We start from the raw sequence: 27,680 nt of genomic DNA on the forward strand, positions 1-27,680 counted from the left end.
AAAAACAGAACCAGATATTAAACCATGTAGTGTAGTAAGCTTCCAAAAACATTAAACTCTTGTCCATATCAGTTAAGTGTACAGTTCTGTATGATTGTGGCACAAAACTAAACTCCGTAGGAGCGCCATGCCGTAATTACTAAAACTGAAACTAATAGATATAAAAATAAAATAGAATTGTCTTTGTGAAATAAAAACTAAACTAAAACTAAAAATACACGATGAAGGAAAACTAAACGGAATTTCCAATTAAGGTCAGAAAAAATATAGGAATAAAACCTAATATAAAACAGTAAAACTATAATAACCTTGCTTCTGACTCAAAACATTAACAGTTGTACCCATGTTAGTCAGGAGACACCCTGTAATTTTTAAGATCAATACTTTCTAAGATACAGCCAGTTTACTGAGGGGAGGGTGGTGTTGATTTTATCTGGCCTCATTTTTTCATCAAATTTCACAAGTCATAGATCAAGAACTAAACCACCAAGCAGGCTCAGATTTTACACACTGGTACATTAATGGTAAAGTATATGACGAATGTAACACATTTGATCCAGGTGACCCTACATGGTCAAAGCAGTCCCTTGAAATTGATAAAAATTTGAGCTTTTGGCCTAACTATGCTTAGGCCTCAGAAACATATTTTTAATCAACACAGACTTTTGATTTTTTTTTTCATTATTCGGATAACTGTAGGCTTTCTGGACAAGCAATAAACAGGAAAATAACTATCAGGGTTTGAACAGCAGACCTCTTAAATCCAAAAAATCATTTTGGATTTCATTTTCAGAGCACCCTAACAGCATGTGGGAATGTGCAGATAATTCTTAAAATGTTTTTCTTTTATACTACATTATCCCATTCTTTCTCCAAACACAAACCTTACTTTTCTTATGCAAATCTTTCATGTCTATATTCCACCCTAAATACAGGCTGAATGAGCCATGTGTCAATAATGGTAATAACCGAGTGTTCAATCAGTAAGGTATTCAAAATTTTTTTATTCATGTCAAATGAGGATGATCTGTCTTTATGTTGCTGATGTGGAAGTAACCCCCGAGGAAGACAGGAATAGTTTGTCACAGATAAGTACATGGATTCATGCTTTGCAAAGCAGAAGAGCAAAGTTCCTCTGTGTCACTCAACTTTTAATAATTTTCTCTCTCCCCCTTCCCCTTACTTATCAGTAAGCACAATATGTTGATCTAAGCATTTCATCTTACATTGCAAGCATTGGCTAGCTGTTTCTGTTTTGTGTACATTACAAAAGGGGGTCCTAAAGAAGGAAAAGTCATCTTTACTGTGTTAAATGATTTAATTCCATAAAAAGAAAAAATTATCCTTACTCGGCATCCCTTGCTTTAGACAAACTCTCGTATGAATAACTTGCCGTTATAGAAAAAAGAGCTTTGTTAGTTCTTTTTGTTTTTTTTAATCTGTTAGTAACTTTGCAAGCATTTAATTTTTTTCTTTCGCACTGAACAGATAATGCGATTCTCCATGGTCAAAAGAGTACCAGGTACTCGAAAATACCACTGTTACATCTCTACAGAGAATGGCAAGCTCAAAGTCATCCAGGTGTCTGGTGATAACAGTCAATTGACTGTCCAAATATTCACCACTGAAGCAGCAGTGGAGATCCTGCCCTCTCACAATCACACAATCACACTCCTGATGGATCAGATGCATCCCTCACATTAGACCAGTGCCCTATTGGAGGCTATGTTGGGTGAATGTATGATGAAAATTGTTGGATAGTTGTGATATCGACATGAAATGACCCTGTTGCACTTTGGCACACATTATTATTTTTTTTATCCTTTTATGGTTAATTTCAGGTGCCCTTCATGTAAATAGAAACTGTGTATATTTATTTTTGAGTTATTGTTTTATTTAATAATTCATTTGTAAGCAATTGTAAAGTCTTTCTTGAAGATTTGTTTATATATTTTTGTTTCAGGAATTCTTAAGAGATGTTTACAACTTGTTGTTTATGCTACCAAGCCTTAAAGATAGACAGCAACCAAAATGCAAGTCTCACTCTGCAAGAGCAGCAGCTTATGATCTACTAGTAGAATTGGTGAAAGGATCTGTGGAAAACTACAGGCTCTTACACAACTGGGTTATGTCACAGCACATGCAATGTAAGAATGGCTATGAAGCACAAAATTATTTTATATGTTCAGTGTTTAATACTGATTATTTAAAAAGTTTAACAATATATTTTTTCAGCATCCCATGCACCTTATAAATGGGACTATTGGCCTCATGATGATGTGAGAGCTGAGTGCAGATTTGTTGGTTTGACAAATTTAGGAGCCACCTGTTATCTAGCTTCTACTATCCAGCAATTATACATGATACCTGAAGCAAGACAAGCTGTTTTTACTGCTAAGGTACGAAATCTATTTGTTCTTTATAATTAACTACAAAGGCAAAACAAAAAAAAAATCTGTTTTTCAAAATTCCTTAACACATTGACAGCTGAACCATTTGTTAATTTATATGTTAATGCATATATATTGTAAATAATGAACTCTATCAAAATTCTTTAAAAATTGTTAAGAAATGTATTAGAAAACAGTGGTTTTATTATGAACAGTAATTTTGTCAATAATGTAAAGAAACTGCAACATGACTAAACATCTGCATTTGAATGAGAGAACTTGAAGTTTGGGAGCGTGCAGATTGCAGGCTTAGAAGCATATGTGCTCAAAATACAGCATGTTCCTTTGTACAGTCCAAACTTACTGCACACAACACATTTGGTAGTTGGTAATTGTTTGCCCACAGTGGGAGGCAGAATGTCCAGGTAATGCTGTCCCAACTGTCTAACTGGTCAGATGCCTTGTGATGAAGAAATATCTACAGGGTAGCAATCCGCATCAGTGCCAGAACCTATACGTTCCACATTATCAAATTGATTTTCACTATCTATATCACTGTCATTATCATCATATTATTCATCTTGCAATAAAATCTATTTGTTTCAAAACAGCAGCAGCTTTATACCCTTATTGTAATGACATAACAGCAAACTTTCTCTTTATAACACTATTTTTCACAAGCTGTTGCGTCAAAAAAGAGTAATTCTATGGGCTATCCGCCAGATGACATAACTGAGACGTGGCAGCAAGCTGTCTGCATCTGTAGTGGTTTTTATACTGACAAACACGTATCATACGTTGCACTTAGACAGGATCAATGACATACGACTTCACTTGTACATAACATTCAAAGTGTTAATCATGAAGCAATAATCATATTTGAAATCTCATCTTGATTGCTTATATATATATATATATATATATATATATATATATATATACACACACACATATAGTGTATATCTCTAAAATGAGGAAATAATATTGAACCCAGTGTTTAAGCATTAAATAACATGTTTATGCTTTTGAGAGATAAAATATAATCATTGCATCTGAATAATGTGCACTGTTGATGAATTTGTTCATTAATCATAAAAGTTCATTCATTTCCAGATACATCATGAGCAAGCATTCACTGTCAAATAGTAGTACAAACTATTTATTTTTTAACTTTTAGCAAAAAAAATAAATAAGTTGGCTTATTTGTTCTATTATCTGGAAAAGGAAAATCAATGAAATCCTTTACAGAATTTGCTTGTAAAAATTTTAAAACTTATTTTAGAAAATTGCAGACAAATGTAGGAACCCCACATAATAGTTGTGAATACCAGGTTGTACACATTGGTTAAAGTTACCCTGATAAGTTCTTAGTTGCATTTTAAATTATACTTAATTCCTGTAGCTAATTAATAACTGAATCGTTGAGAGCCATGAATATTATTAATCATTTTGCAGCATTTCAAATCCTGGGATACTTCTCTAATTGCCAACCATTACTATAATTGGTCATACAGATTTTTTTTTTTTACTCCTTTTATATTTCCTTTTAAGTATGCAGAAGACATCAAGCATAAGACAACCCTTTTGGAGTTGCAGAAGATGTTTACATATCTTATGGTAAATATTTTCAGTTACGTAGACTTATTTCTTGCAGGTTATTTCTTATTTTAACCTAAAGGTCTTGTTTTTTAGGAAAGTGAGCGAAAAGCATACCATCCCAGGCCATTTTGCAAAACCTATACAATGGATAAACAGCCTCTTAACACTGGGGAGCAGAAGGATATGACAGAATTTTTTACCGATTTAATTACCAAAATTGAGGAAATGTCACCTGAGCTGGTAAGTATGTGTATTTATTTTAATTCTGGCTTAAGGAAAGGGTGCTGTATAAATGCATCTTTTGTAACCTTCTACTACTATATATTTGATCAAAGTTTACGTGTATAAATTTTTCATTTTATATGTGGATAATGTGGGCATTAAATTTCCCTGATTAAAATGTAGTTTTAATACGTATGTTAAGTATAATTCATTATTATTTATCAGAATCTGTTGTAATTTCTCTCTGTAAGTTAGTAAACATGTTTCTGGTTATCAAGACTAACAGGATTTAAATTGAAAACCTGCCACACCAGATACAAACAAGATCCCTATCAACAGTGTATTGGTGATGAGCTACTATAATAATGAGAAATCCAGGTAGATGCAAAATGCTAAAGTATACAAGCAGTTCAATATTATTCTGTAAATATTCACAGGAGTCCTATGTAATTTTGCCGCAATATCACTATAGAAAAGAGAGGCATAGTTGTAAATATCATTTGCATTGTGTTTCTATTAATTGGTATATGTTGTGTTTTTTTTTTCCAGAAAAATACAGTGAAAAATTTATTTGGTGGGGTTATTACCAATAATGTTGTATCACTGGTAAGTCATTTTTCTGTCAACATTTTTTATGTATGTATACTTTTGAGAAAGTTATGATAAATTCAACTTTGCATTCAATGTTTAGGACTGTGAACATGTTAGTCAGACAGCTGAAGAATTTTACACTGTGAGATGCCAGGTTGCTGATATGAAAAATATTTATGTAAGTATCATGCAATTCTGTTTTAAAATTTGTATTTTTTTTTATTTCTGTGTATAAAATTACTTTCATACTTCAACCCAAGAATCCCTGAAGCCTACAAAAAAACTTGTAATGCCTGAACACCATAAATTCCTTTGCAACTCTTCATCAGCATCTTTGTTTTGCAAATGTGTCAACCAACTCAAGCAGCAAGCAGCCTGCTATCCCATCCCCCACTGATGCTATATTATTATTATTATTATTAAAAGCACACTTGTTTTGTTATACCTTTTGTGATAGTGTTTATTTTAATATTTGGACTAAAACCTTCACACATTATACACTTCAACATTTTGTCTTTTATTACTATAACATAAAAAAAAGTTTGTTTTAGTTACGTGTTCAACGTTTCTTGCCTTGTATTTCCTGTCATCTAACATTTATCCAGATTGTTGTAGACATAGAACACACATGAAATTCATGTATTCCAAATAACAGTATATTATTTACCCCATACAATTCCAAATATCTCACACCCAGATAAATAGACTTGAGCTGGGAGAACATCAGCTGCTTTGGGATAGTAGGCTGCTTGCTGTTTGTGTTGATCAACTCATTTGCAAACGAAAGGTGCAAAGAAATTTAAGGTGGCCCGGCATGACTTTTTTCGTAGACTTCAGGGATTCTAGTGTTAAAGGTCAGATTTTTGGCAAGTTTTTTCCCCCATCTATTTCGGTTGAAGATTAGACATGCAAATAACTCTCTGGTTAAATGCAAATTTCAACTTTTTACGTTTAAAGATGTTTCTCGTTAAGATTTGTGTTTAAATGCTTTTTTTACTACTGTATTTGTAAAATTTCTCTTAAAGGGAACATAAAAGCTATCATTGTAATATTTTACTTCTTTGCATGCACATCATTCTAATAATCTGATTTTTAAAGCATGAGTATAATACACAAAGACAAGTGTGATGAAAAACAAATTGTTTTCATTTTTATTTTCTCATTTCAGTTTTTAGGCATTTTTGGTTTTTTATTTTAGTTTTGGTTAGTTTTTTGTTGTTTTCTTTTGCTTCCAGTTATGACAAATAAAATTATGTAAATAGCAATTTGCATGAAGTTTAATACATTCTAGTATCTGCAGTGGTGTCTGAAGTTTTGGGATCAGATGTTAAAAAAATGCATATGCACAAAAAAGTCTCAAAATGTGTGTGTATGCAGTTTTCATGCAAAAGTCAGGATTTATAAAAGAAAACCTGATAGGAGAACTTATTACGGCAACTCTGACCCATTAGTATGCAACGTTTAAGAGAAACTTGTAAATGATGACACCCTTTGCCAAAGCAAGTAACTGCAGTCAAACCAGCTAAAGGATGATTCACATCACTGAGCCATTATTATAATGTGCATTTAAGTATCATATATATTAAAGCTTGTAATTGATGAATATAATGTGTAGACTCTATTTTTAGTTTTGTTGTGTTTTAAGAGAGCAAATGCTGTTTATTTCCACGGTAATACTTTTTTGTTTTTCTGTCAGTTTATATTGTCCGCCTGTTGTCACTTCTTACGATGAGAACCTAACACACAGTAATAACACAGAAGTGATTCACTCTGCATATAAAAAGCTGTGCAAAAAGCTCATACCTAGCATCCAATGCAAGGCTAATTAATGGTTTGGCACTGTAACAGCCATTTGTTAGTTAGTTAGGTTATGTTAAATTGATAAGAAGTATTTTTATTGTTATTTTAAAATGTTTGCCAATATATCAAAGCATAGTCTAGAGCAGGGGTGCCCACACTTTTTTCGGCTTGTAAGATACTTTTAAAATGACCAGGTTGAAATAATCTACCTACATTAAAATTATTATTTATATATATATCTATATATATATATATATATATATATATATATATATATATATATATAGATATATATATATATATATATATATATAGATATATATATATATAGATATATGTGCTGAGTATACTTTATACATAAAATATATGTTGCCGTACCTCGCATAACTGAATTACCTTTATGGCACAATAGCAATTCAATACATTTATGTACACTACAATATTTGGATTTAATAATCTTCATGTGGGAAAAGGCTGACTCGGATAAATAAGTAGAGCCGAATAATGCAGTCAATGAGCTTTTGAATTCAGCCGAGTGAAAAATGACGGCTGTCCAAATACCTGCAATTTTAGTTCCCTCTCTTTTCTCTTTCTCAGATCGCTTTTCGGAAGGAAGTCAGTTTCATAGTTATAAACAGTTTGAAAGTGCCTATCCACATATTCCTTCTTTGGAATAGTAATGATAGATTGACAGATCAGACAAACGCACTTCGATTATGACTTTGTGAGAGAAAAAAAATCCTCTTCTAATTTCACATAAAGCCCATACACTTCCAAAACATTTTTTTTTTAAATCCCTTCTTTAGTCGATATAAATTGATCACAGCCGGAGTTTGATCGTGTGTGCGGGATGAGCAGTGTGTTAGAAGAGAAGAGATCTCAGACTGGCCGCCCTATATGTCAATCAAGTGGCAAATGCCATAGGGAGGATATATGATCGACTAACGTTTAAAAATTTTTTTTTTTAATGCAACGCGATCTACCTGCACTACCTTTCCGATCTACCGGTCGATCGCAATTGACGCATTGGGCACCCCTGGTCTAGAGAAGGTTCTATTATAAACGCAACAAGCTAAATTTGAGAATGGAATACTCTAATTGTACTTGTCATTCTGACTACAGACTAGTTCAGTTTGTCATCTGCCTTGCAGTTGATAAGGCATGGAGGGCATTTTCAAACCATATTTAAAAAGTTTACTAAGTGAAGCCTATGTAAGTTTGCCTTTGGGATCTAACACAACCTTTAGGTATAGAAAGTAACTGAAGTTTAACATGAGAATGATAAGATTGTAGAATATTTTTTCTTTCCTTTTTGCCTTTATCCTGTGTGTAATAACTTTTTTGTTCCTTTTTAAATTTTCACTAAATTTTTTAAAAACAAACTTTATCGTACCTTTCCAACACAGTAGCTGCTTCAATTTGGGAACATGGAAAAGGCACAGCTACAGGCACAGTATGGCTTGTTTGGTGCTGCTTGAAAACTGTTCAAATGACCATATGCAAAAGGAACAAACTTTTAGAGATCAGTTGGATTTTTTTTTTTTAAATGATGGCTGGCCTATGAGCTGTTTTAGGCTCCGAATAGCCATTTGGTTTTCCAAATGTAATCTGGGCAATTGATAGCACTCATAGCATTAACACTAGAATTGCCAAAGCTTACGAGAAAACTTGTAAATCCGGCCCACCTTAAATCCACTCACATCTCCATTCAGCGTCTTTTGTCTTGTAAATGTGTCGATAATCCCAAGCAGCAAGCTGCTTGCTATACCATCCCCCCCACCGCTGGAGAAACTGCAAAAACCTCTCCCAAATGAACCCTTGTTTATCAGTGAGTCAGGTACCTAGGCTAAAAAATATATTGTTATTTGGAACACATGCATTTCACGTGTGTTCCGTGTCCACAAAGATTTGTGTAAGAGTAGGATGACAAAAATGTTGAACACATACGTAAAAGACAGACTTTTTCCATGTTTTAGTACTAACGACAAAATGTAGACATGAAGTGTATAATGTTTGAAACCTGAAGTCCAAATATCAAATAAGCACTTTCACAAAAGATACAAGTATAACAGAACAAATGCGCTTTTTTCCCAGACTATAACCAAAGAAAAATAAATCAGGTTAGTGTTGCTTGTTGTCCTGATTTCTCAGGTAGTATTCTGGTTAGAGCTGCTGACACCAGTTCAGAAGGTTCTGGGTTTGAGTCTTAATGTCTCAAAAAAATAAACATTTTAAGTAGTGAGCTGTTCTTATTGTTACTATTATACAATAAAAGCATACATTTGATTTGAGTCTGTAACAATGGTGTAAATGTATGGTACTTGTAAAGGTTAGCGTTTTTTTTTATTCAGTTTTATTCTCTCAGTCACGTTAACGCTCGCCCCGATCAACAATGCTGTTTTCAAATAGAGACACGCTATAAAAGAGGTGAACTCAGATCGGAGAAAACAGAAGCCATCCCCGCAAGAAACGCCCACTCACATATAAGAGCAGCACAGCTGCACCAGGCGTAATGGCGAAAGATGGCATCATTTGGATACAGGACTAAGTCCACCATCATCCTACCAATCACCTGTCCTTCAAAGAAACAGCACGGCTTACAGAGCTCGCCAACATATCGTGCAAACTTATGTTTGTGATTATGTTTTGTGATGGTCTTTATGTAAGAAACATTTATATGTTACTTATATAAAAGCCAGATCGAATGTTACTTATCTTGATTTATTTACTTATCTTCCTTCAGCATGAAATCATAAGTATACTGCAGAGCTTCCTCTGTTTGATTGTCAAGGGCATGCTCACAAATTACACGAAAAATACCTGCTGACACTTTAGTATGCAAGCAATGGTACAACAATGCAGTTAGACTTTTTTTGGGCACATACACCACACTAGTGTTTAGATCTGGACGGTGTAGCGTTGTCAGGCTCTGTAAGTCATGCTGTTTCTTTGAAGGACAGGTGATTGGCCGGATGACGCCGGACTTTCACCATTACACCTGGTGCAGCTGCTGTGTTCTTATATGTGAGTGGACGTTTCTTGCGGGGAGGGCTTCTGTTTTCTCCAGTCTGAGTTCACCTTTGTTATAGCGGCTCTTTATTTGAAAACAGCAGTGTCAGATCGGGAAGAGCGTGAACACGACTGAGAGAATAAAATTGAATAAAAAAACGGTAACTTTGACAAGCACTATAAATTTACACTGGTTGTTACAGAAGCAAATCAAATGTATGTTTTTGTTGTATAATATTAACAATAATAGCAGCTCTCTATTCAAAACGGTAAACTTGAGAAGCTGCCAGCATCGAACCCAGAAGCTCTTGATTGGGAGTCAGCAGTTCTCTTAGCATTGCACCCCACAAGCTGTTGCATCAACCGCCTACCGTAACATGCTTTCTTTTTTCTTCAGTTATATTCTTGAATAAAAGCGCACTTGTTTTGTTATACTTGTACGTTTTGTGAAAGTGTTTATTTGATATTTGGACTTCAGGCTTCACACCTTATACACATGTCATAAAGACGGTCCTTGGGAGTGTGTGAGAACTGTTAACATTTGAATCTGATGATTGTATATAGCGCAGAACTGAACTCTCTATACTATTCTGTACTCTGCGTCTCCTGGAGTTCAAAAGAAATGCCACTATGCAGCAATATGTCAACACTGGCCAAGATCGGAACAAAAAACTAAACGTGGTCAGTAACTACAACCGCATGAAGGTATGCAAATGAATATAATGTTGCATTAGTGCAACAACATTTTCCGAAATGTACAATACAGGTCAAAAAATGAATTATTCCAAATGTCATATATACCCAAGTCTCTTTTTTTTTTTTGTCAGCGCGGCTTTGACATCATGGATCAGAAGGTGCATACTAATTCAGCGTGAGCAGGAGCACTCAAGAATAAAACTGAATAAAAGCAAATTGACATCCACCGTTACTCTCAGTCACACACACCACTCACAACCACGTCCACAGTTTTCCCAGTCCCAGTCTTGTTCGCGCACAAGATCTGACACGGTTTTCAAATAATGAGGTGGTATAACAAAATAAGTTTGTTGGTTATACCACATCTTTATCTGAAAACAGCATCAGATCCGGGGGATGTGTGGGAGCTTGAACGTGAGTGAGAGAATAAAACTGGAAAACAAAACACTAACTTTAACTAAATTTACAGATGCAAATCAGATGTATGCTTTTATTGTATGATATTAACAATAAGAGCAGCTCACTACTGAAAATGGCAAATTTGGGAAGCAGCTGATATCGAAACCGCGACCTCTTGATTGGAAGGCAGCAGTTCTTAGCATTGCACCACGCAAGCTGTCGCATCTACTGCCTACCATAACCTGCTTTCTTTTTTCTTCAGTTAAATTCTTGAATAAAAGTGCACTTGTTTTGTTATACTTGTACCTTTTGTGAAAGTGTTTATTTCATATTTGTATTTCAGGCTTCACACATTATACATTTAACGTCTACATTTTTTCAGTTATTACTAAAACATGAAAAACGTTTCTGTGTTAACTACGTTTTACATACATTGTTGTAGGAACGGAACACACATGAAATGTATGTATTCTAAATGATGATGTACTATTTAACCCTAAAAGCTTCAACACTTCACTCGAAGATAAACACTGAACACTGAGAAACTCTTTTGCAAAATGAATTGCAGCGTTGGGCGGGGGGATGGGATACCAGGCTTCTTGCTGTTAATCAACACATTTACAGGATAAGACGCTGACGGAAAGTGAGAATGGATTTAAGGTGGGCCGGATTTACGAGCTTTCTCATAGGCTCTGGTAATTCTAGTGTTAAGGGCACCAAGCAAGAAAGACACTGCTTTTGTTAAAGTTGAGCAGTGACATTCCATTAATGCACAAGTGATCTGTGATATCAGGATGAGACTGAGAAATGTGTCAGTGGACTGGGTCACCCACGATTCATTAATTTTAAAGCAGTGTAACTTTGGTAGACATTTTGCACACAATGCTGTTGTATGTTATGTCTGGCTTGTTTGTAAGTTTACTGGCTGAATCTGTAATTTATCATATGACCTATAATATTCATTGTAACAGCAATCCAGTCATTACATGTTTCAGGTGACGGTGGTACCTGCTCTGACGCTGGTGCCTTATACCTTTCTTTCACTCTGCCTTTCAATACTATGCTGAGCTCAACGTAGAAGCAGATAGCAGTGTCTTGATCTGTCATATGGAAGGCCTAGGAAGAGATGCAGAATCATGACATACGTGTGAGGTTGATAGGCATAGTCCATATGTTGTTTCACGATGGTAATCTAGTGAGGTTCGAAGCCCATTTACATATCCACATTTACAAGGTGATTGTGATTTATAAAGTTAAATTGCATAGAAATTGCATAGGGCAAGTTTTAAAAATGTCATTTTTTGTTGCCCTATGGTTTTTTGGTGTTTACATATTTTAACACTTGAATCCACACAAAGATTTCGAGACCCCTGATCACTAATGTACAAAAAAGTCGTTACAGTTGAAGCAATGCAGATTGTAATAATTAAATGCATCCCGGATTAAAGTGTATGTCCCAATCTGACAGGTACAGGAAGTTAAACCTTAGTAGTCTTTAGCACAGACACTAACTACATGAGGACCTAATTCAGGTCTGTAACTTAGTTTGGCAGCTAGGTGGATATTCATGAGATAGCTGTTATTTACAGTAGCTTGGAGCTGGTATAGCTGCTGTTTGGTGTTAGATGTCTAACCTTTCTGAAACTGAACAGGTTCTAGTTGAGATAATTTCTTTACAGGAACAAAAACAAAATAGAACTAATAGTTCTAGGGGAACACTATGCAGTGTTCACAGGGTGATGGTCCCCTCACTCGTTAGCTAAGGAAAAAAAAAGTCAAGTTCTCTTTCTTTTTAAAATGTTATTTCTTTTTAGTTGTAAGTTTGGTGTATATATAAACCATTGTGTGGGTGTGTGTGTACATATTTATCTATCTGTTTATGTATTTATAGAGAATTTGTAATAAGCCAAATTTCCCCATCTTTTTAAAAATCTTATCTCTAAATCAATGAAAAGGGCCTATCTTTAATTTTAAAGCCTAAATTCCTCTTGATTTCACTAAACAAAACATAAGTAAGAAAGTTATCTTTATCATTTAGTGCATTGTGCATGATGTGCCAAAAAAAACTAACAAACCAAAGACCTCAAACTAAGCCTAAGGCAGACAAAAGAACATTAGTTATAGTAGCCAAAATGATTCTGGAATGTGCCTTCGGCCCCCAGAATTCAACTAAATGTCAGTAACACTCACACTATACTGGGGCAAATTCCACTTGTGAATAAATATGAATGTCCTTGAGGTTTCAGAGAAAGCTTGCTTTCCCATAAATAGGGGAAGACCCTGAAAACTTTTAATCTATATAGAGTGTGAGCCTGGAAGCACCAAGTATCGTGTTTTATTCCTTGGTAGCTAGGAATATGTTCGTAGTAACTGATATTTCATGGTAACTACTCTAGTTAAATAAGTTGAGTATATATGAATCTTTTTTTTTTCATTACAGCTGTTCTTATTTAATTACCTGTCCTTTGAAAATATTTATTAGAAATAAATGCATCAGCACTGTACAGTTACAGTATTTTGATTTTCAGGAGTCTCTAGATGAGGTTACCATCAAAGATACATTGGAAGGAGATAATATGTATACCTGCTCACAATGTGGAAAGAAAGTTCGTGCAGAAAAGAGGTGAGCTATGAATTAAAAAAGAACATTTTAATTATTAACAATAATGGTAATAACTTCAAGTCTGCAGTGAAGGGAATCTGAGGTTTGGTTTTTGTTCCCATTAATTTCCCACTTGTTTTTGCAAAAAATGTGTATCAGTGTACATAGTTTGATTAAAGTGTTGAAAACCTTGATACTTTTAAAGTGAGCTTGGTTGAAACGACATATCAGTAACTGCCTGGAGGAAATAAAGTGAATTATTAAAATTATTTCATTATCTTCACTAGGTGGGTAAAATTAATACACCACTTTAACATTATGAACAACATCATGATGAAGTTACATTTTACCTGTACCATAGCTAAAGTTTTATTTTGTTTGATAGAGGAAACAGTACCTCATTAAAAAATAGTCAGATTAACAGAGTAATTCATGCATAATACATACAACTGTGCACTTCTTCATGTCAAAATAATGTACTGTGTCATGTAGAATACATAACCATAGCTGTGATTTGATGATAGCACCTGAAATTCAGTGCAGTTACAATTCTTCAAGGTGAAGAATTATTTTCTTTGGTTATTTTTTCCTAAGTACCACTTATTTTCCCTCTTTTGACAGCAAGGAGAAAAAACATTTTTTGATTTTAAAATACAGTGCAAATTTTTTTGTGTTGTTTGCACTGGTGTAAATCAAGATAGAAACTTTTAATGTTTTTCAAAACAAAATACATAACTATTACATCGTGCCTGTTTATTTGAATAAATAAAACAGAAATATTAAATGTAATTTATTTAGCATGAATTTCATTTGATCATTTGCTCTATTAAGTATTTAATAAAGTAATTTTTTTTTATATTATGTTACTTTTACATCCACTGTCTCCATATAAAATTGCAGCCATTGATTGCAGTTGTCCACATTACAATTGCTGACTCAGCATTTTATCTCTAGTGCTAACTAGTGGAACCTGTTTGGACAGAGGAGGTAAATGTTTAACCCAGTACTTCACACTCTATATTTTGAAATTTTACAGTTTAATTTGATTTGCCCTGATATAAAGCCTGCATGTATTCAGTGCTTAGGAGGTTAGAGTTAGGTTTGCTGTGCATGGATGTAAATTAAAATATTCTGTCTTGAATTTGTTCAGTTTAAAATGATGTTCTTTTCAGGGCATGTTTTAAAAAACTTCCACGGATTCTGAGTTTTAACACAATGCGATACACTTTCAACATGGTCACGATGATGAAAGAGAAAGTAAACACTCATTTTTCTTTTCCCATACGCCTGGATATGACTTCTTATACGGAAGATTTTCTTATGGGAAAGAGTGACCGGAAAGATGGTAAGTACCTTTAAAATGTAAAACTATGATTATACTGTATACTGCAAAATACTAGGTTATAATGACTGATTTTAGATTTTGGTTTTTTTAATTGGCCATTGATAGAGACCTTTGGTCAGAATTTTTAAAATTGTTTTTCCATCTCTACATATAATTATCCTATAAAAAACACTATTTCAGCAAACGTTTTAATGTTATTTTTTGGTATTTCCAAAGCATTTTAATTCAATTTACTAGGTACGGTAAAAGCAACCATATTTACAGTAGCTGAGCAAACTACATGAATAAAATGAAGCATGTAATAGATTCCTTACATGTTTTGTGGGAATACAAACTGTGTCAACTGCCTATTAAAAATAATTGATTTTAAGAAATTGAAGATAAAGATGTGTGTGTGTATGTGTATGTGTGTATATATGTATATGTATATATATATATATATATATATATATATATTGTAATAGACGAATCAACACACAGCATAAAGGTTTGGGGTTTCCGGCCCTGTATACTGTAAAATTATCCACAGCAAAATAATAATCACTTGGTCAAAATACATGAAAACAAAATTACACATATGCACAACGCCAAAGATGGCGTCGGCGGACATTTTATGGAGGAGGAGCCGGAAGTGGAGGAATGCTGGGAAGGACCGTGGGGGACGATGGGATCGATGATGTCAGGAACAATGGACGGAGGAAGGGCGGAAGTAACATGCTACGGGAAGAAATGAGGCTTATGGCGGCGGAGCGTCTTTTTTCTGCAAGAAAGAAAAGGAGAAAGGTTAGTACCCGCCACTCCCTGCCTGCGAATGTCTTCCCAAGCGTATTAAGGTCCGTCCATGTCCCTACTCAGCGTGCGTGACAATATATATATATATATATATATATATATATACTGTAATATATATACAGTAATCCCTTGCTATATCGCGCTTCGACTTTCGCGGATTTTAAATGTAAGCACATCTAAATATATATCACAGATTTTTCGCTGGTTCGCCGCCTTCTGCGGACAATGGGTGTTTTAATTTAGGTTACATGCTTCCTCAGTTTGATTGCCCAGTTGATTTCATACAAGAGATGCTATTGGCGGCTGGCTTAGAAGCTACCCAATCAGAGCATGTATTACATATTAACTAAAACTCCTCAATGCTATAAGATATGCTTCCCGCGTGGTGCTTGTTTGCTTCTCTCTATCTTTCTCACTCTCTCTGCCTGACGGAGGGAGTGTGAGCAGAGGGGCTGTTTGCACAGAGGACACGGACGCTCCTCTACTAAATGCCGCTTTATCGCGGTGCTTCTGTATACTTAAAAGTACGTATTGATTTTTTGATTGTTTGCTTTTCTTAGCAAGCGCTCTCTCTGACATTCTCTGCTCCTGACTGGGCTCCTTTGAAGATAAGATATGTTTGCTTTCTTTTAATTGTGAGAAAGAACTGTCATCTCTGTCTTGTAATGGAGCACAGTTTAAACGTTTGACTAAAGGGTGTTATTTCATGTCTAGAGGGCTCTAATAATGTTAACAGGGTGGAAGAGTTTATAAGGGCTTAAAATATATAAAAATAACCATACAAACATATGGTTTCTACTTCGCGGATTTTCACCTATCGCGAGGGGGTCTGGAACGCAACTCCCGCGATCGAGGAGGGATTACTGTATATATAAATATATATACTAATAAAAGGCAAAGCCCTCACTGACTCATCACTAATTCTCCAACTTCCCATGTAGGTAGAAGGCTAAAATTTGGCAGGCTCATTCCTTACAGCTTACATACAAAATTTGGGCAGGTTTCATTTCGAAATTCTACGTGTAATGGTCATAACTGGAACCTATTTTTTCGTCTATATACTATAATAGACTTCTGCTCGATGCCTGTGGGAGGCGGAGTTTAGTGCCTGCCCATATAAAGCCGTCCGTCAGCGGCAATCCAATAGAAACACTGCCGCTAAATATTCACGGGTGAAGGACTGTGCTTATGCAGAGGAAGATGAGATGGTCAGGGTCACATCCTACAAATAAGAACCTGATTGAAAGAAATAATGGTAATCAAATCCTTGATGACAGCAACACTCATAACACTCACAAAACAATTACTGTATATTGACAATCATGTTACGTTATTTTTAAAATGTTCCATTTTCTTTTTCATAACTTCTTTAACACACTACTTCTCCGTTGTGAAGCGTGGATATATATATATACCCCGATCTACATACTCTCAAATAGACGAACCACATGCCAGGGCGCAATGGTAGAGGCTTCGCCTCTAGCGCCGATGTCCAAGGTTCGATTCTCAAGAGGGGGTGCACTGAGTATGTATGCACGCTTCCCGATTCATTTTACCCTTGCATCCCCTTGGTTTGAGACGTATGAAAAAATATGCGGTTAACGCAGAAAGACAGATCACCAATTGAAGCTTTATGAATAATGGATACTTTATTCGCCATCAATGATTATTTTGGTAAAGCCATACTCAGTGTATTCATTAGATGAACGGTAAAAAAGTAAGAGCGAGGGGAGGGTGACTTATTGAGGCACACAGGCGAAACCACAATAGCATGCGGGCTCGATGCGTCGGTGCGCGTCAACTCGATCTGAATTGCGCGATCACATTCGAAAAAATATATCTTTTCAAGTTTTATTTAGTTGACACAAATATCTTTGGTTGGAATGTAAGGCGAATTTACTCTTTACATTTGTATGGTGAAGAAAAATTTATGCAATGATGCCTACATTTAACTTACATTCCTACCAAAGGTATTTCTGTATAGTTGTATGTATAGATGTATATCTATACTTGTACAGTTTACTTGAGGTTTTTGCAGATTTATTAAAAATAAAAAAAACTGAAAAAGCACATGTACATAAGTATTCACAGCCTTTGCCATGAAGCACAAAATTGAGCTCAGGTGCATCCTGTTTCCCCTGATCATCCTTGAGATGTTTCTGCAGCTTAATTGGAGTCCACCTGTGGTAAATTCAGTTGATTGGACATGATTTAGAAAGGCACACACCTGTCTATATAAGGTCCCACAGTTGACAGTTCATGTCAGAAGCACAAATCAAGCATGAAGTCAAAGGAATTGTCTGTAGACCACTGAGACGGAATTGTCTCAAGGTACAAATCTAGGGAAGGTTACAGAAAAATGTCTGCTGCTTTTAAGGTCCCAATGTGCACAATGGCCTCCATCATCCGTAAGTGGAAGAAGTTCAAAACCACCAGGACTCTTCCTAGAGCTTGCCGACCATCTAGCCTGAGCGATCGGGGGAGAAGGGCTTTAGTCAGGGAGGTGACCAAGAACCCAATGGTCACTCTGTCAGAGCTCCAGAGGTCCTCTATGGAGAGAGGAGAACCTTCCAGAAGGACAACCATCTCTGCAGCAATCCACCAATCAGACCTGTATGGTAGAGTTGCCAGACGGACGCCACTCCTTAGTAAAAGGCACATGGCAGCCCGACTGGAGTTTGCCAAAAGGCACCTGAAGGACTCTTAGACCATGAGAAACAAAATTCTCTTGTCTGATGAGACAAAGATTGAACTCTTTGGTGTGAATGCCAGGCGTCACGTTTGGAGGAAACCAGGCACCGCTCATCACCAGGCCAGTACCATCCCTACAGTGAAGCATGGTGATGGCAGCATCATGCTGTTAGGATGTTTTTTAGTGGCAGGAACTGGGAGACTAGTCAGGATAAAGGGAAAGATGACTGCAGCAATGTGCAGAGTCATCCTGGATGAAAACCTGCTCCAGGGCGCTCTTGACCTCAGACTGGGGCGACGGTTCATCTTTCAGCAGGACAACAACCCTAAGCACACTGCCAACATATCAAAGGAGTGGCTTCAGGATAACTCTGTGAATGTCCTTGAGTGGCCCAGCCAGAGCCCAGACTTGAATCCGATTGAACATCTCTGGAGAGATCTTAAAATGGCTGTGCACTGACGCTTCCCATCCAACCTGATTGAGCTTGAGAGATGCTGCAAAGAGAAATAGGCGAAACTGGCCAAGGATAGGTGTGCCGGCATCATATTCAAAAAGACTTGAGGGAGTAATTGCTGCCAAAAGGTGCATTGACATAGTTTTGAGGAAAGGCTGTGAATACTTATGTACATGTGATTTCTCAATTTTTTAAATTTTGAATAAATTTGCAAAAACCTCAAATAAACCTTTTTTCACGTTGTCATTATGGGGTGTTGTGTGTAGAATTCTGAGGAAAAAATGAATTTAATCTATTTTGGAATAAAGCTGTAACATAACAAAATGTGGAAAAAGTGATGCGCTGTGAATACTTTCCGGATGCACTGTATATATATATATATATATGTGTGTGTGTATATATATATATATATATATGTATATATATATATGTATATATATATATGTGTGTATATATATATATATATATATATATATGTGTGTATATATATATATATATATATATATGTGTGTATATATATGTATACAGTATATGTGTATATATATGTATGCCATGCAACTGTTGACACCTCGGCACCACACTAGTTCAGATAGAATAGAACCAGTGTCAGATTTTTGTTATGGTGGCTGGAGTGCCAATTCTGCCACCAACCCCCAGGTTTTTCCCTGCAGATATGTGTGTGTATATATATATATTTTGATGGCTGTCAAGCATGGGCAGCCTGCTTCAAATCATCCCATAGACTTTCGATGATATTCAAGTCAGGGGACTGTGATGGCCATTCCAGAACATTGTACTTCTCCCTCTGCATGAATGCCTTTGTAGATTTCAGAGTGTGTATTCCTAATAATAATTCTGATGAATATTCTAGAAGTTAATGCTTTAATGAGAACAAAAGTAGTAAAATTATTTTCTGAAAAAAGTTGACTTCAAACATTAACACAAAGTGAACAGAAGTCACATTCTATTGTGACAATGCCAAGCCTGTAGTTTGTATAAACAAATTTGAATTACAACAATACAAACATGTGACAGCAATAATTTCTTTTGCATGCTGCCACATGTTGGCAGTTTAACCTCTGATGTCTTAAGAAATTAAAAAAGAAAAATTGGAACCTAAAATTATCTCTTTATCACATTTAGAACTTCAAACATGAAAATCTGTGGATTTAAAAATAATAGAAAAATAGTTTTTAAATAGAAAATAAAGTAGACACTTTGATCAGTTTAGAAAGCAATAAATTACTTTCTCCATCTCATTTATCTCCAAGACATTGCTTCTTAGAAACTCTTAAATTAATGATCCTTGGGGAAAAATCACCACATCCACTGCTGAATTTAGCATTGTTCAATGAAGGTAGTTGGTTTTGTTTTGGAACATTACCTTTACAGGAGTGAATTTGACTCACTTATGAAATGCTTTTACTTTGACCCTTATCTGTTGAATTGCAGCCCTGTGATTGAACACTGCTACCATGGAGCTTCACCGTAAGAAACGGTGTTATTTATATTTATCAGTATCTTTTTTATGTTATGTGATTTTTCCTCTTAACCTGTACACAATGTATTTTGTCACATGGCTGAAATATACAAGTACTTTATCAGAAATGTAATGCTGAATTAGATCTCTTGCCTCTATGCTTCACAGGAATGTTTTTTTAGTTAGAAAATTATCAATGGCAGCTAAGCTGTGATTGGTAACCTTTGGTTATGGTTTGACTCATATAATATAATACCATATCCTCATACACACTCTTTTTTGGTATGTTTTGTATTACATTTCAAAATATATGAAAAATTTATAAAACAAAAGAGTTATAACATAGAAATTAGACACACAGTGCTAAAGAAAGTCTCATTAATATGTAAAAAACAGTGCCTGGTTGCCATATTGAGAAGGTAAAGGTGGTAGTCAAAGGTGAATGATGTTTGTCTGTGCTGGGAGTTTTTGTTGTTTAAGTTGAGATCTGTTTGAACAGGCATAGGTGTAAGGGATGGTAGTGTAAATGAAATCTTCTAAGCAAAGAAAGGACCGATGTCTGTATTTTCAGGCCATGAAAGTTTTTGGTTTACTGGTTCACCTAAAGAGGTATGTATATAGTACATAAAGTGGCTAAAGCCAAATTTCAGGGCCACGCATGAAATATACCAATACCCTGGTGATCAAATTTTACCATGACATACAGAAAACCCTTTTATATATACCATATATAGAATCTTTTATTTTATTTATAGTATATATATCATTTTTAACAATACTATTAATAAAAACCTCTAATATTATAATGAAAAGTTCACATTTTTATTTAAAGTTATTTACATTATGGTTTCATGTTAGCATATTTTTCTTTTTTTACATTTCAAAAGTCAGATTTGTAAACTTCAGTTGCTGTTCATTATCATTTATGCTACAACAAAAACAATATCTTATTTCTTGTATACCCCAAAAGCATACAAGGAATGCCTCAATAGGCTGTAATAGGGCACATTTTCTGACAAGACAAGAGCTCACCCATAACCCCTCATTCAATACCCTCTCCACAAAAATAAAGGTAACCATGTAGTGAAAAAGTAATGGATGAAGTCTTGGGAAAGACAATTCAGAGAGAGAACCCCTTTACAGGTAGGTTGGGCGTGCAATGGATATCGATGGATGGGGTAAATACAAAACATAAGACAGAGCACAGGTAATCCTCGTCACAGGGATACAGCCAGGGAAGGGAGGGTGTCCAGTTTGGTGGCATTAAAACTGTATCACTGCCTTTTGCAGACAATGTAGTCCTGTTGACTTCATCGAGCTGTGAAATCCAGAAAGAATTGATACTTTGAGGTAAAGGGACGTTGTCAGACAGATTGGAGCATAAGCGCAGTTATGCATTTTCTATACTTATCCATAGTGATGAAGAAGGAGCTCAACCAGAAGGCACAGCTCTCGATTTACCATTTGGTTATGTGCCTGCCCTAACTGATGGTCATGAACTTTAGGTAATGACTGAAAGAATGAGATTGCAGAAAACAGAGGCCAAAATGAGCTTCCTCCGCAGGGTGGCTGGGCTCTGGCCTTAGAGAGAAGGTGGGAACCACAGAGCAGAGTGCCTTCCACATTGAGAGTAGCAACTTGAGGTGATACGGACATTTGATACAGATGCCTCCTTGTGGAGGTTTCACAGGCACAACAAGATCAGAAGAGACCCTGGGGGAAGACCCAGTTGCTCGATGGGAGGATTATATCTCTCAGACAGCCTGGGAATGCCTTGGAATCCCACAGCATGAGTTGGCAAATGTGGACGAGATGTGTGAGCCTCTCTGCTGAGACTGCTGCACCTACATATACGGTCCTGGATAAGTGGATGAAAATAAATGAAATCTATTGATTTATTTTTTTTTTATTTATCTTTAAGGCTTCCGAGAAGATGGTGACCCTAAGGTAGCAGAAAGTTATGAGTATGACCTGATTGGTGTTACAGTCCATACTGGAACAGCAGATGGAGGCCATTATTACAGCTTCATAAGAGACATAGTTAATCCGCATGCTTACAAAAATAATAAATGGTATGTTGATGTAACAAGGATACAATTTTTATTTATATTTGAAATACCTGTTTAAGTTTTAAATGACTATACAATACCTTGGTCTGTACTGGAAGAGATTAAACATTTGTAATTTTAACAGGTATCTTTTTAATGATGCTGAAGTTAAACCATTTGATTCTGCCCAGCTCGCTTCTGAATGCTTTGGTGGTGAAATGACAGTAAGTTTACATCTTGAAATTCAGTCATTTGACAGAAAAATTGTTCGTTTTTTCCTTTGCTTGATGTAAGTTGAAGACATTTTGGAAGGTGAATAGAAGGGCATATTTACATTTTATTTTCTTCTAACGGTACCCCTTTACATGTTTTTATGTGTTATAACCAAACTTCTTTCTTTCTTTCTTTCTTTCTTTCTGTGTATATACTTTTCCTTTTCTTTCTGTGTATATACTTCTCAAATGAGGTCCATGTTAGAATTTAAAACATTTAACAGTTAGAGTAACAGTCTAAAAGTATTAATGCCATTTTTAGTCCCTTTTATTCATGTATTATTTTTTCTGAGATGTTAACTTTTTCATTGGTTTCCCAAAAAATTAACTATTAACTATTTTCAGTAGGAAGTAAGCCTAGGTAATAATTTGAACTTCTAAAAAAATTTTACTAGCTTGGTAATTTGCACACAGATTGACCAATCATAGTGGGTAACACATTAGCTTACGTAACAAGACATTAATAAAAGCTTCTTTTGATCTTAGTTATGCTTATAAAGCATTAGCAAATAATTCATCACTGTGCAGTATGGCATATTAAGAGCCTTTCATGTGCTGGTAAAATTAGTTATTAATTAATTTACCAGATTAAAATTTAGAATTAATGTAGCTAGGTATTATTTCTTAGTTCATTTCACTTTAGTACACTTGGGTAAATCAACTTTTGCATTACCTACTTCTCAATATAGTTAACAGAAAGTTTTTGTATTATATATACAGCAGCTTTAGCCGTGTTATTACAAAAATGTGGATTTGTAAGGATATAGTATATTAACATCAGTCATACTTTGACTAACTAACTTTTTTCTTCTTAGACAAAGACCTATGATTCTGTAACTGATAAATTTATGGATTTCTCATTTGAAAAGGTAAACGTCTCTGTTACTGTATACCCACTTTGAATACATTTGCATAACATGCATATTCATTTTAAAACTTTCTTTGTGTTACTAGACCCACAGTGCCTACATGCTGTTTTATAAACGAGTTGAACCATTAGATGAAACCGGAAAAGACTATAAATTTGATGTTTCTCCTGAGTTGCTAGAGGTTAGTATTAATCCAAGCCACCAAATGCTTCTTGCATTATTTTAAGAATTCTCATATTGATTAATTGTATAATATGTCAGTTGCATGGGTTTTATTGTGTGCTGTTTTAAGTTGTTACTTAACATGTATTAGTACTTTAATGGATCTGCTATGTGTAAAAATATTCCTTTGATTTAGAATGAAACCGGAGTACTATAAAACATTTATATTTTATTTTATACTTCAAAATGTTTTCTAGGTCTTTGGTAAGTATTTGAATCATCATGACATGTACAAACACCCCAAAAAATGCAATTTTTTCGTCTTGTTTATGGCAAGTTGTGTAATTACAATTACATAATATACTTTTTCAAAATTCGAAAGTTGTAACATGAATGTTTAATGTTGCCTTCACTATTGTTGTTTACTCAGAGGCAGAAATCTACTTAAGGTTTTTGTAGGAAAGGGAATTTAGAATTTTCACTTAATTTTGTTATCACAGTAGTTTATAGTCATCAAAATTTAAAATTTTAAAAGTTAATTTGAATTTTCACTATTTAGAGTACAAATTGGAAACACTATTATTTTGCAAGGTTGTAACAATTTAACGTCTTTTTCTTAATTATTTTTTATGCATTTATGTTTACCAACAGCATAATGCAGTTTAATATATTAACTTTTACACATTGCCAAGGTAATCATTAACATAATAAATGTATTACCGATTTTGAACAGCAGGTAAAAAACACACAGTCCTCATTTAGACTATGATTTTATCTGCCTGCCTTTTCTCAGTCTGTAGGTCTCTTTTATTCCATTTTTTAAAAATATTTAGTTTGTAGTAGGGTTGTCATAATGAACATCACTTTTTGAATATAATTTGAATCTACAGTGGGATGCAAAAGTTTGGGCAACCTTGTTAATAGTCATTATTTTCCTGTATAAATCGTTGGTTGTTACGATAAAAAATGTCAGTTAAATATATCATATAGGAGACACACACAGTGATATTTGAGAAGTGAAATGAAGTTTATTGGATTTACAGAAAGTGTGCAATAATTGTTCAAACAAAATCAGGCAGGTGCATAAATTTGGGCACCGTTGTCATTTTATTGATTCTAAAACTTTTAGAACTAATTATTGGAACTCAAATTGGCTTGGTAAGCTCAGTGACCCCTGACCTACATACACAGGTGAATCCTATAATGAGAAAGAGTATTTAAGGGGGTCAATTGTAAGTTTCCCTCCTCCTTTAATTTTCTCTGAAGAGTAGCAACATGGGGGTCACAAAACAACTCTCAAATGACCTGAAGACAAAAGATTGTTCACCATCATGGTTTTAGGGAAGGATACAGAAAGCTGTCCCAGAGATTTAAGCTGTCTGTTTCCACAGTTAGGAACATATTGAGGAAATGGAAGCCCACAGGCTCAGTTCAAGTTAAGGCTCGAAGTGGCAGACCAAGAAAGATTTCGGATAGACAGAAGCGAAGAATGGTGAGAACAGTCAGAGTCAACCCACAGACCAGCACCAAAGACCTACAACATCATCTTGCAGCAGATGGAGTCACTGTGCATCGTTCAACCATTCGCGACTTTACACAAGGAGATGCTGTATGCGAGAGTGATGCAGAGGAAGCCTTTTCTCCCCCACAGCACAAACAGAGCCGCTTGAGGTATGCTCAAGCACATTTGGACAAGCCAGCTTCATTTTGGAATAAGGTGCTGTGGACTGATGAAACTAAAATTGAGTTATTTGGGCATAACAAGGGCGTTATGCATGGAGGAAAAAGAACACAGCATTCCAAAAAAACACCTGCTACCTACAGTAAAATATGGTGGTGGTTCCATCATGCTGTGGGGCTGTGTGGCCAGTGCAGGGACTGGGAATCTTGTCAAAGTTGAGGGACGCATGGATTCCACTCAGTATCAGCAGATTCTGGAGACCAATGTCCAGGAATCAGTGACAAAGCTGAAGCTGCGCCAGGGCTGGATCTTTCAACAAGACAACGACCCTAAACACTGCTCAAAATCCACTAAGGCATTCATGCAGAGGAACAAGTACAACGTTCTGGAATGGCCATCTCAGTCCCCAGACCTGAATATAATTGAAAATCTGTGGTGTGAGTTAAAGAGAGCTGTCCATGCTCGGAAGCCATCAAACCTGAATGAACTAGAGATGTTTTGTAAAGAGGAATGGTCCAAAATACCTTCAACCACAATCCAGACTCTCATTGGAACCTACAGGAAGCCTTTAGAGGCTGTAATTTCTGCAAAAGGCGGATCTACTAAATATTGATTTCATTTCTTTTTTGTGGTGCCCAAATTTATGCACCTGCCTGATTTTGTTTGAACAATTATTGCACACTTTCTGTAAATCCAATAAACTTCATTTCACTTCTCAAATATCACTGTGTGTGTCTCCTATATGATATATTTAACTGACATTTTTTATTGTAACAACCAATGATTTATACAGGAAAATAATGACTATTAACAAGGTTGCCCAAACTTTTGCATCCCACTGTATATACAAAATATGTTCAAAGGAAATGGTGTTTTTTATTCTTTTTTATGTTACAGTTTGTCTGGACAGTTTTTTCTACCACAGTTATGTTTTTTTGTTTAATGGGTGTACTAACAGCAGATTTTAAACACTTTTCCAATGCACACAAAGTATCATTTTGCTACTGATCCTGTTCCTTTTCACTCAAGAACCTGAGATCCCTGATTTACTCTTGTGAAGCACTAAGCCATTAATCGTAGTGAAGAAAAGCTGATTTTCTTTATCATTAAACATGATGGAAAATAACGGCCATTTTGCTGATTTGTTTTTTTTCCTTTTATTATTATTATAGCAGCTTTAAAGTGGCCATTTTAAACCGCATTTTATGCTTCAGAAAAGCATACTTAGCCACCTCAACCAACATGTGTCTTTTTGAGGCTACTTGCTTGAAACAAAATTTCTACAACAAAGGTGAAACAAAGGTTAAAAATTGAGGATACATGTGTTATACTTTGCTGAATCTGCAAAGGGGAAAGAATACAGTTTAGTTTAACCCTGTTTGCTATACTTTGACTACCAGCGCCCCACACTGCAATCTTATCAAATTGGGCAGCTCCACACACTTGATCCACCTTCCACCTACACATCTTGTAATTTGTTTTAAAACTGTGATGACTATTTTTTTTTAACTTTTTTTTTAACTGCCAAATAAGAAAACAAGAAGCGGGAATACTTTATGATCATTACAACGTAATAATTAGTATTTTCAGTAACTCCTTTTGTGAAGCATGAATAGCCTCACTGTGTCACAAGTTATATAAAATTGACTGACTTCACATCTTTTGCACTAGCAGAGGGCTGGATGCAGGAACTAAAGTAACTTGTGTGTTTAGGTAATTAGCAGAAATTTTGTATGAGTATCAAATACGGTATACATCACAGGCATGTGCAGTCTCCTGGTTCCACTTTTCTCTTTGATCATGTCATGTTACATGCACAAAAAAGTATAATTGCACAAGTCATAAGTGCTCTGTGGTTCACTGTGAGCAAAGAAGCAAAAATGATAGCAAAGCGTACAAAAACACATTAAATACAAAATGTGCATATAGTAGCACTTAGACTGTTTAACCTACATTCAAATATATTTGAATATTTATTTATTTTTAATATTAAGTATTCAATCCTTTATTTTGGTATAATTTGACATCACTACTCTGTAGCTGTCTGTTAAGTATGTATTCCTATGTCAATAAAAGGCAATTATTGTTCAAAATTTGGTCAGAAGGTTTGTTGACAGACTAAATGTTAAAAATGTTGAACTACAACTTGTTGCAGGATGTTCATTGCCTGTGAAATATTATCACCTGTTTGTACAGAGTTGACGTTTACTATCATTAAGTTTAATAGAAAGTTCCTCATGTTCTGCATATCCTAATATTGAATTTTTTTTTGCAGTTTGTGGAGTTATACCTGCATCAGGCATTCCTTCAGTGACAGCCTTTTGTTTAATAGTGGTTCTGAAAATAAATCCTTTTTACATCATTTAGACAGTAAAAGGTAGTAAGCTGAAATTAGTTGACAAATAAAACAATAACTTTGTGGTAGTTAAATGATACATGACAAATCAACTGAAGTGGGTTTTAAAGATACAACTCATTTTACTTTATTAAATGAAGAAAGCAATGGACAATATTGTGATATATTATTAACACTACAATTACCAGTTCCTACGAAAAAATGTATAAACCCAGCCTACC

The 27,680-nt window shown here is 35.2% G+C and overlaps 1 protein-coding gene across 1 annotated transcript in view; it reads left to right on the forward strand.

Annotated features, from left to right (window-relative positions):
• The window catches only part of usp34 (ubiquitin specific peptidase 34), a 480,412-nt gene that overhangs the window by 343,732 nt on the left and 109,000 nt on the right, over positions 1–27,680 (forward strand). Inside the window, exons 41-52 of the mRNA XM_039738342.1 lie at positions 1,964–2,147; positions 2,236–2,399; positions 3,942–4,007; positions 4,083–4,229; positions 4,761–4,817; positions 4,903–4,980; positions 13,235–13,329; positions 14,481–14,653; positions 21,993–22,143; positions 22,265–22,343; positions 23,207–23,260; positions 23,346–23,441. Of these exons, the coding sequence (XP_039594276.1) occupies positions 1,964–2,147; positions 2,236–2,399; positions 3,942–4,007; positions 4,083–4,229; positions 4,761–4,817; positions 4,903–4,980; positions 13,235–13,329; positions 14,481–14,653; positions 21,993–22,143; positions 22,265–22,343; positions 23,207–23,260; positions 23,346–23,441 (1,344 nt within the window). The remainder of the gene's footprint in view (positions 1–1,963; positions 2,148–2,235; positions 2,400–3,941; positions 4,008–4,082; positions 4,230–4,760; positions 4,818–4,902; positions 4,981–13,234; positions 13,330–14,480; positions 14,654–21,992; positions 22,144–22,264; positions 22,344–23,206; positions 23,261–23,345; positions 23,442–27,680) is intronic.

This window comes from Polypterus senegalus, chromosome 16 (genome assembly GCF_016835505.1).
Source record: "Polypterus senegalus isolate Bchr_013 chromosome 16, ASM1683550v1, whole genome shotgun sequence".
Classification (NCBI taxonomy): domain Eukaryota; kingdom Metazoa; phylum Chordata; class Cladistia; order Polypteriformes; family Polypteridae; genus Polypterus; species Polypterus senegalus.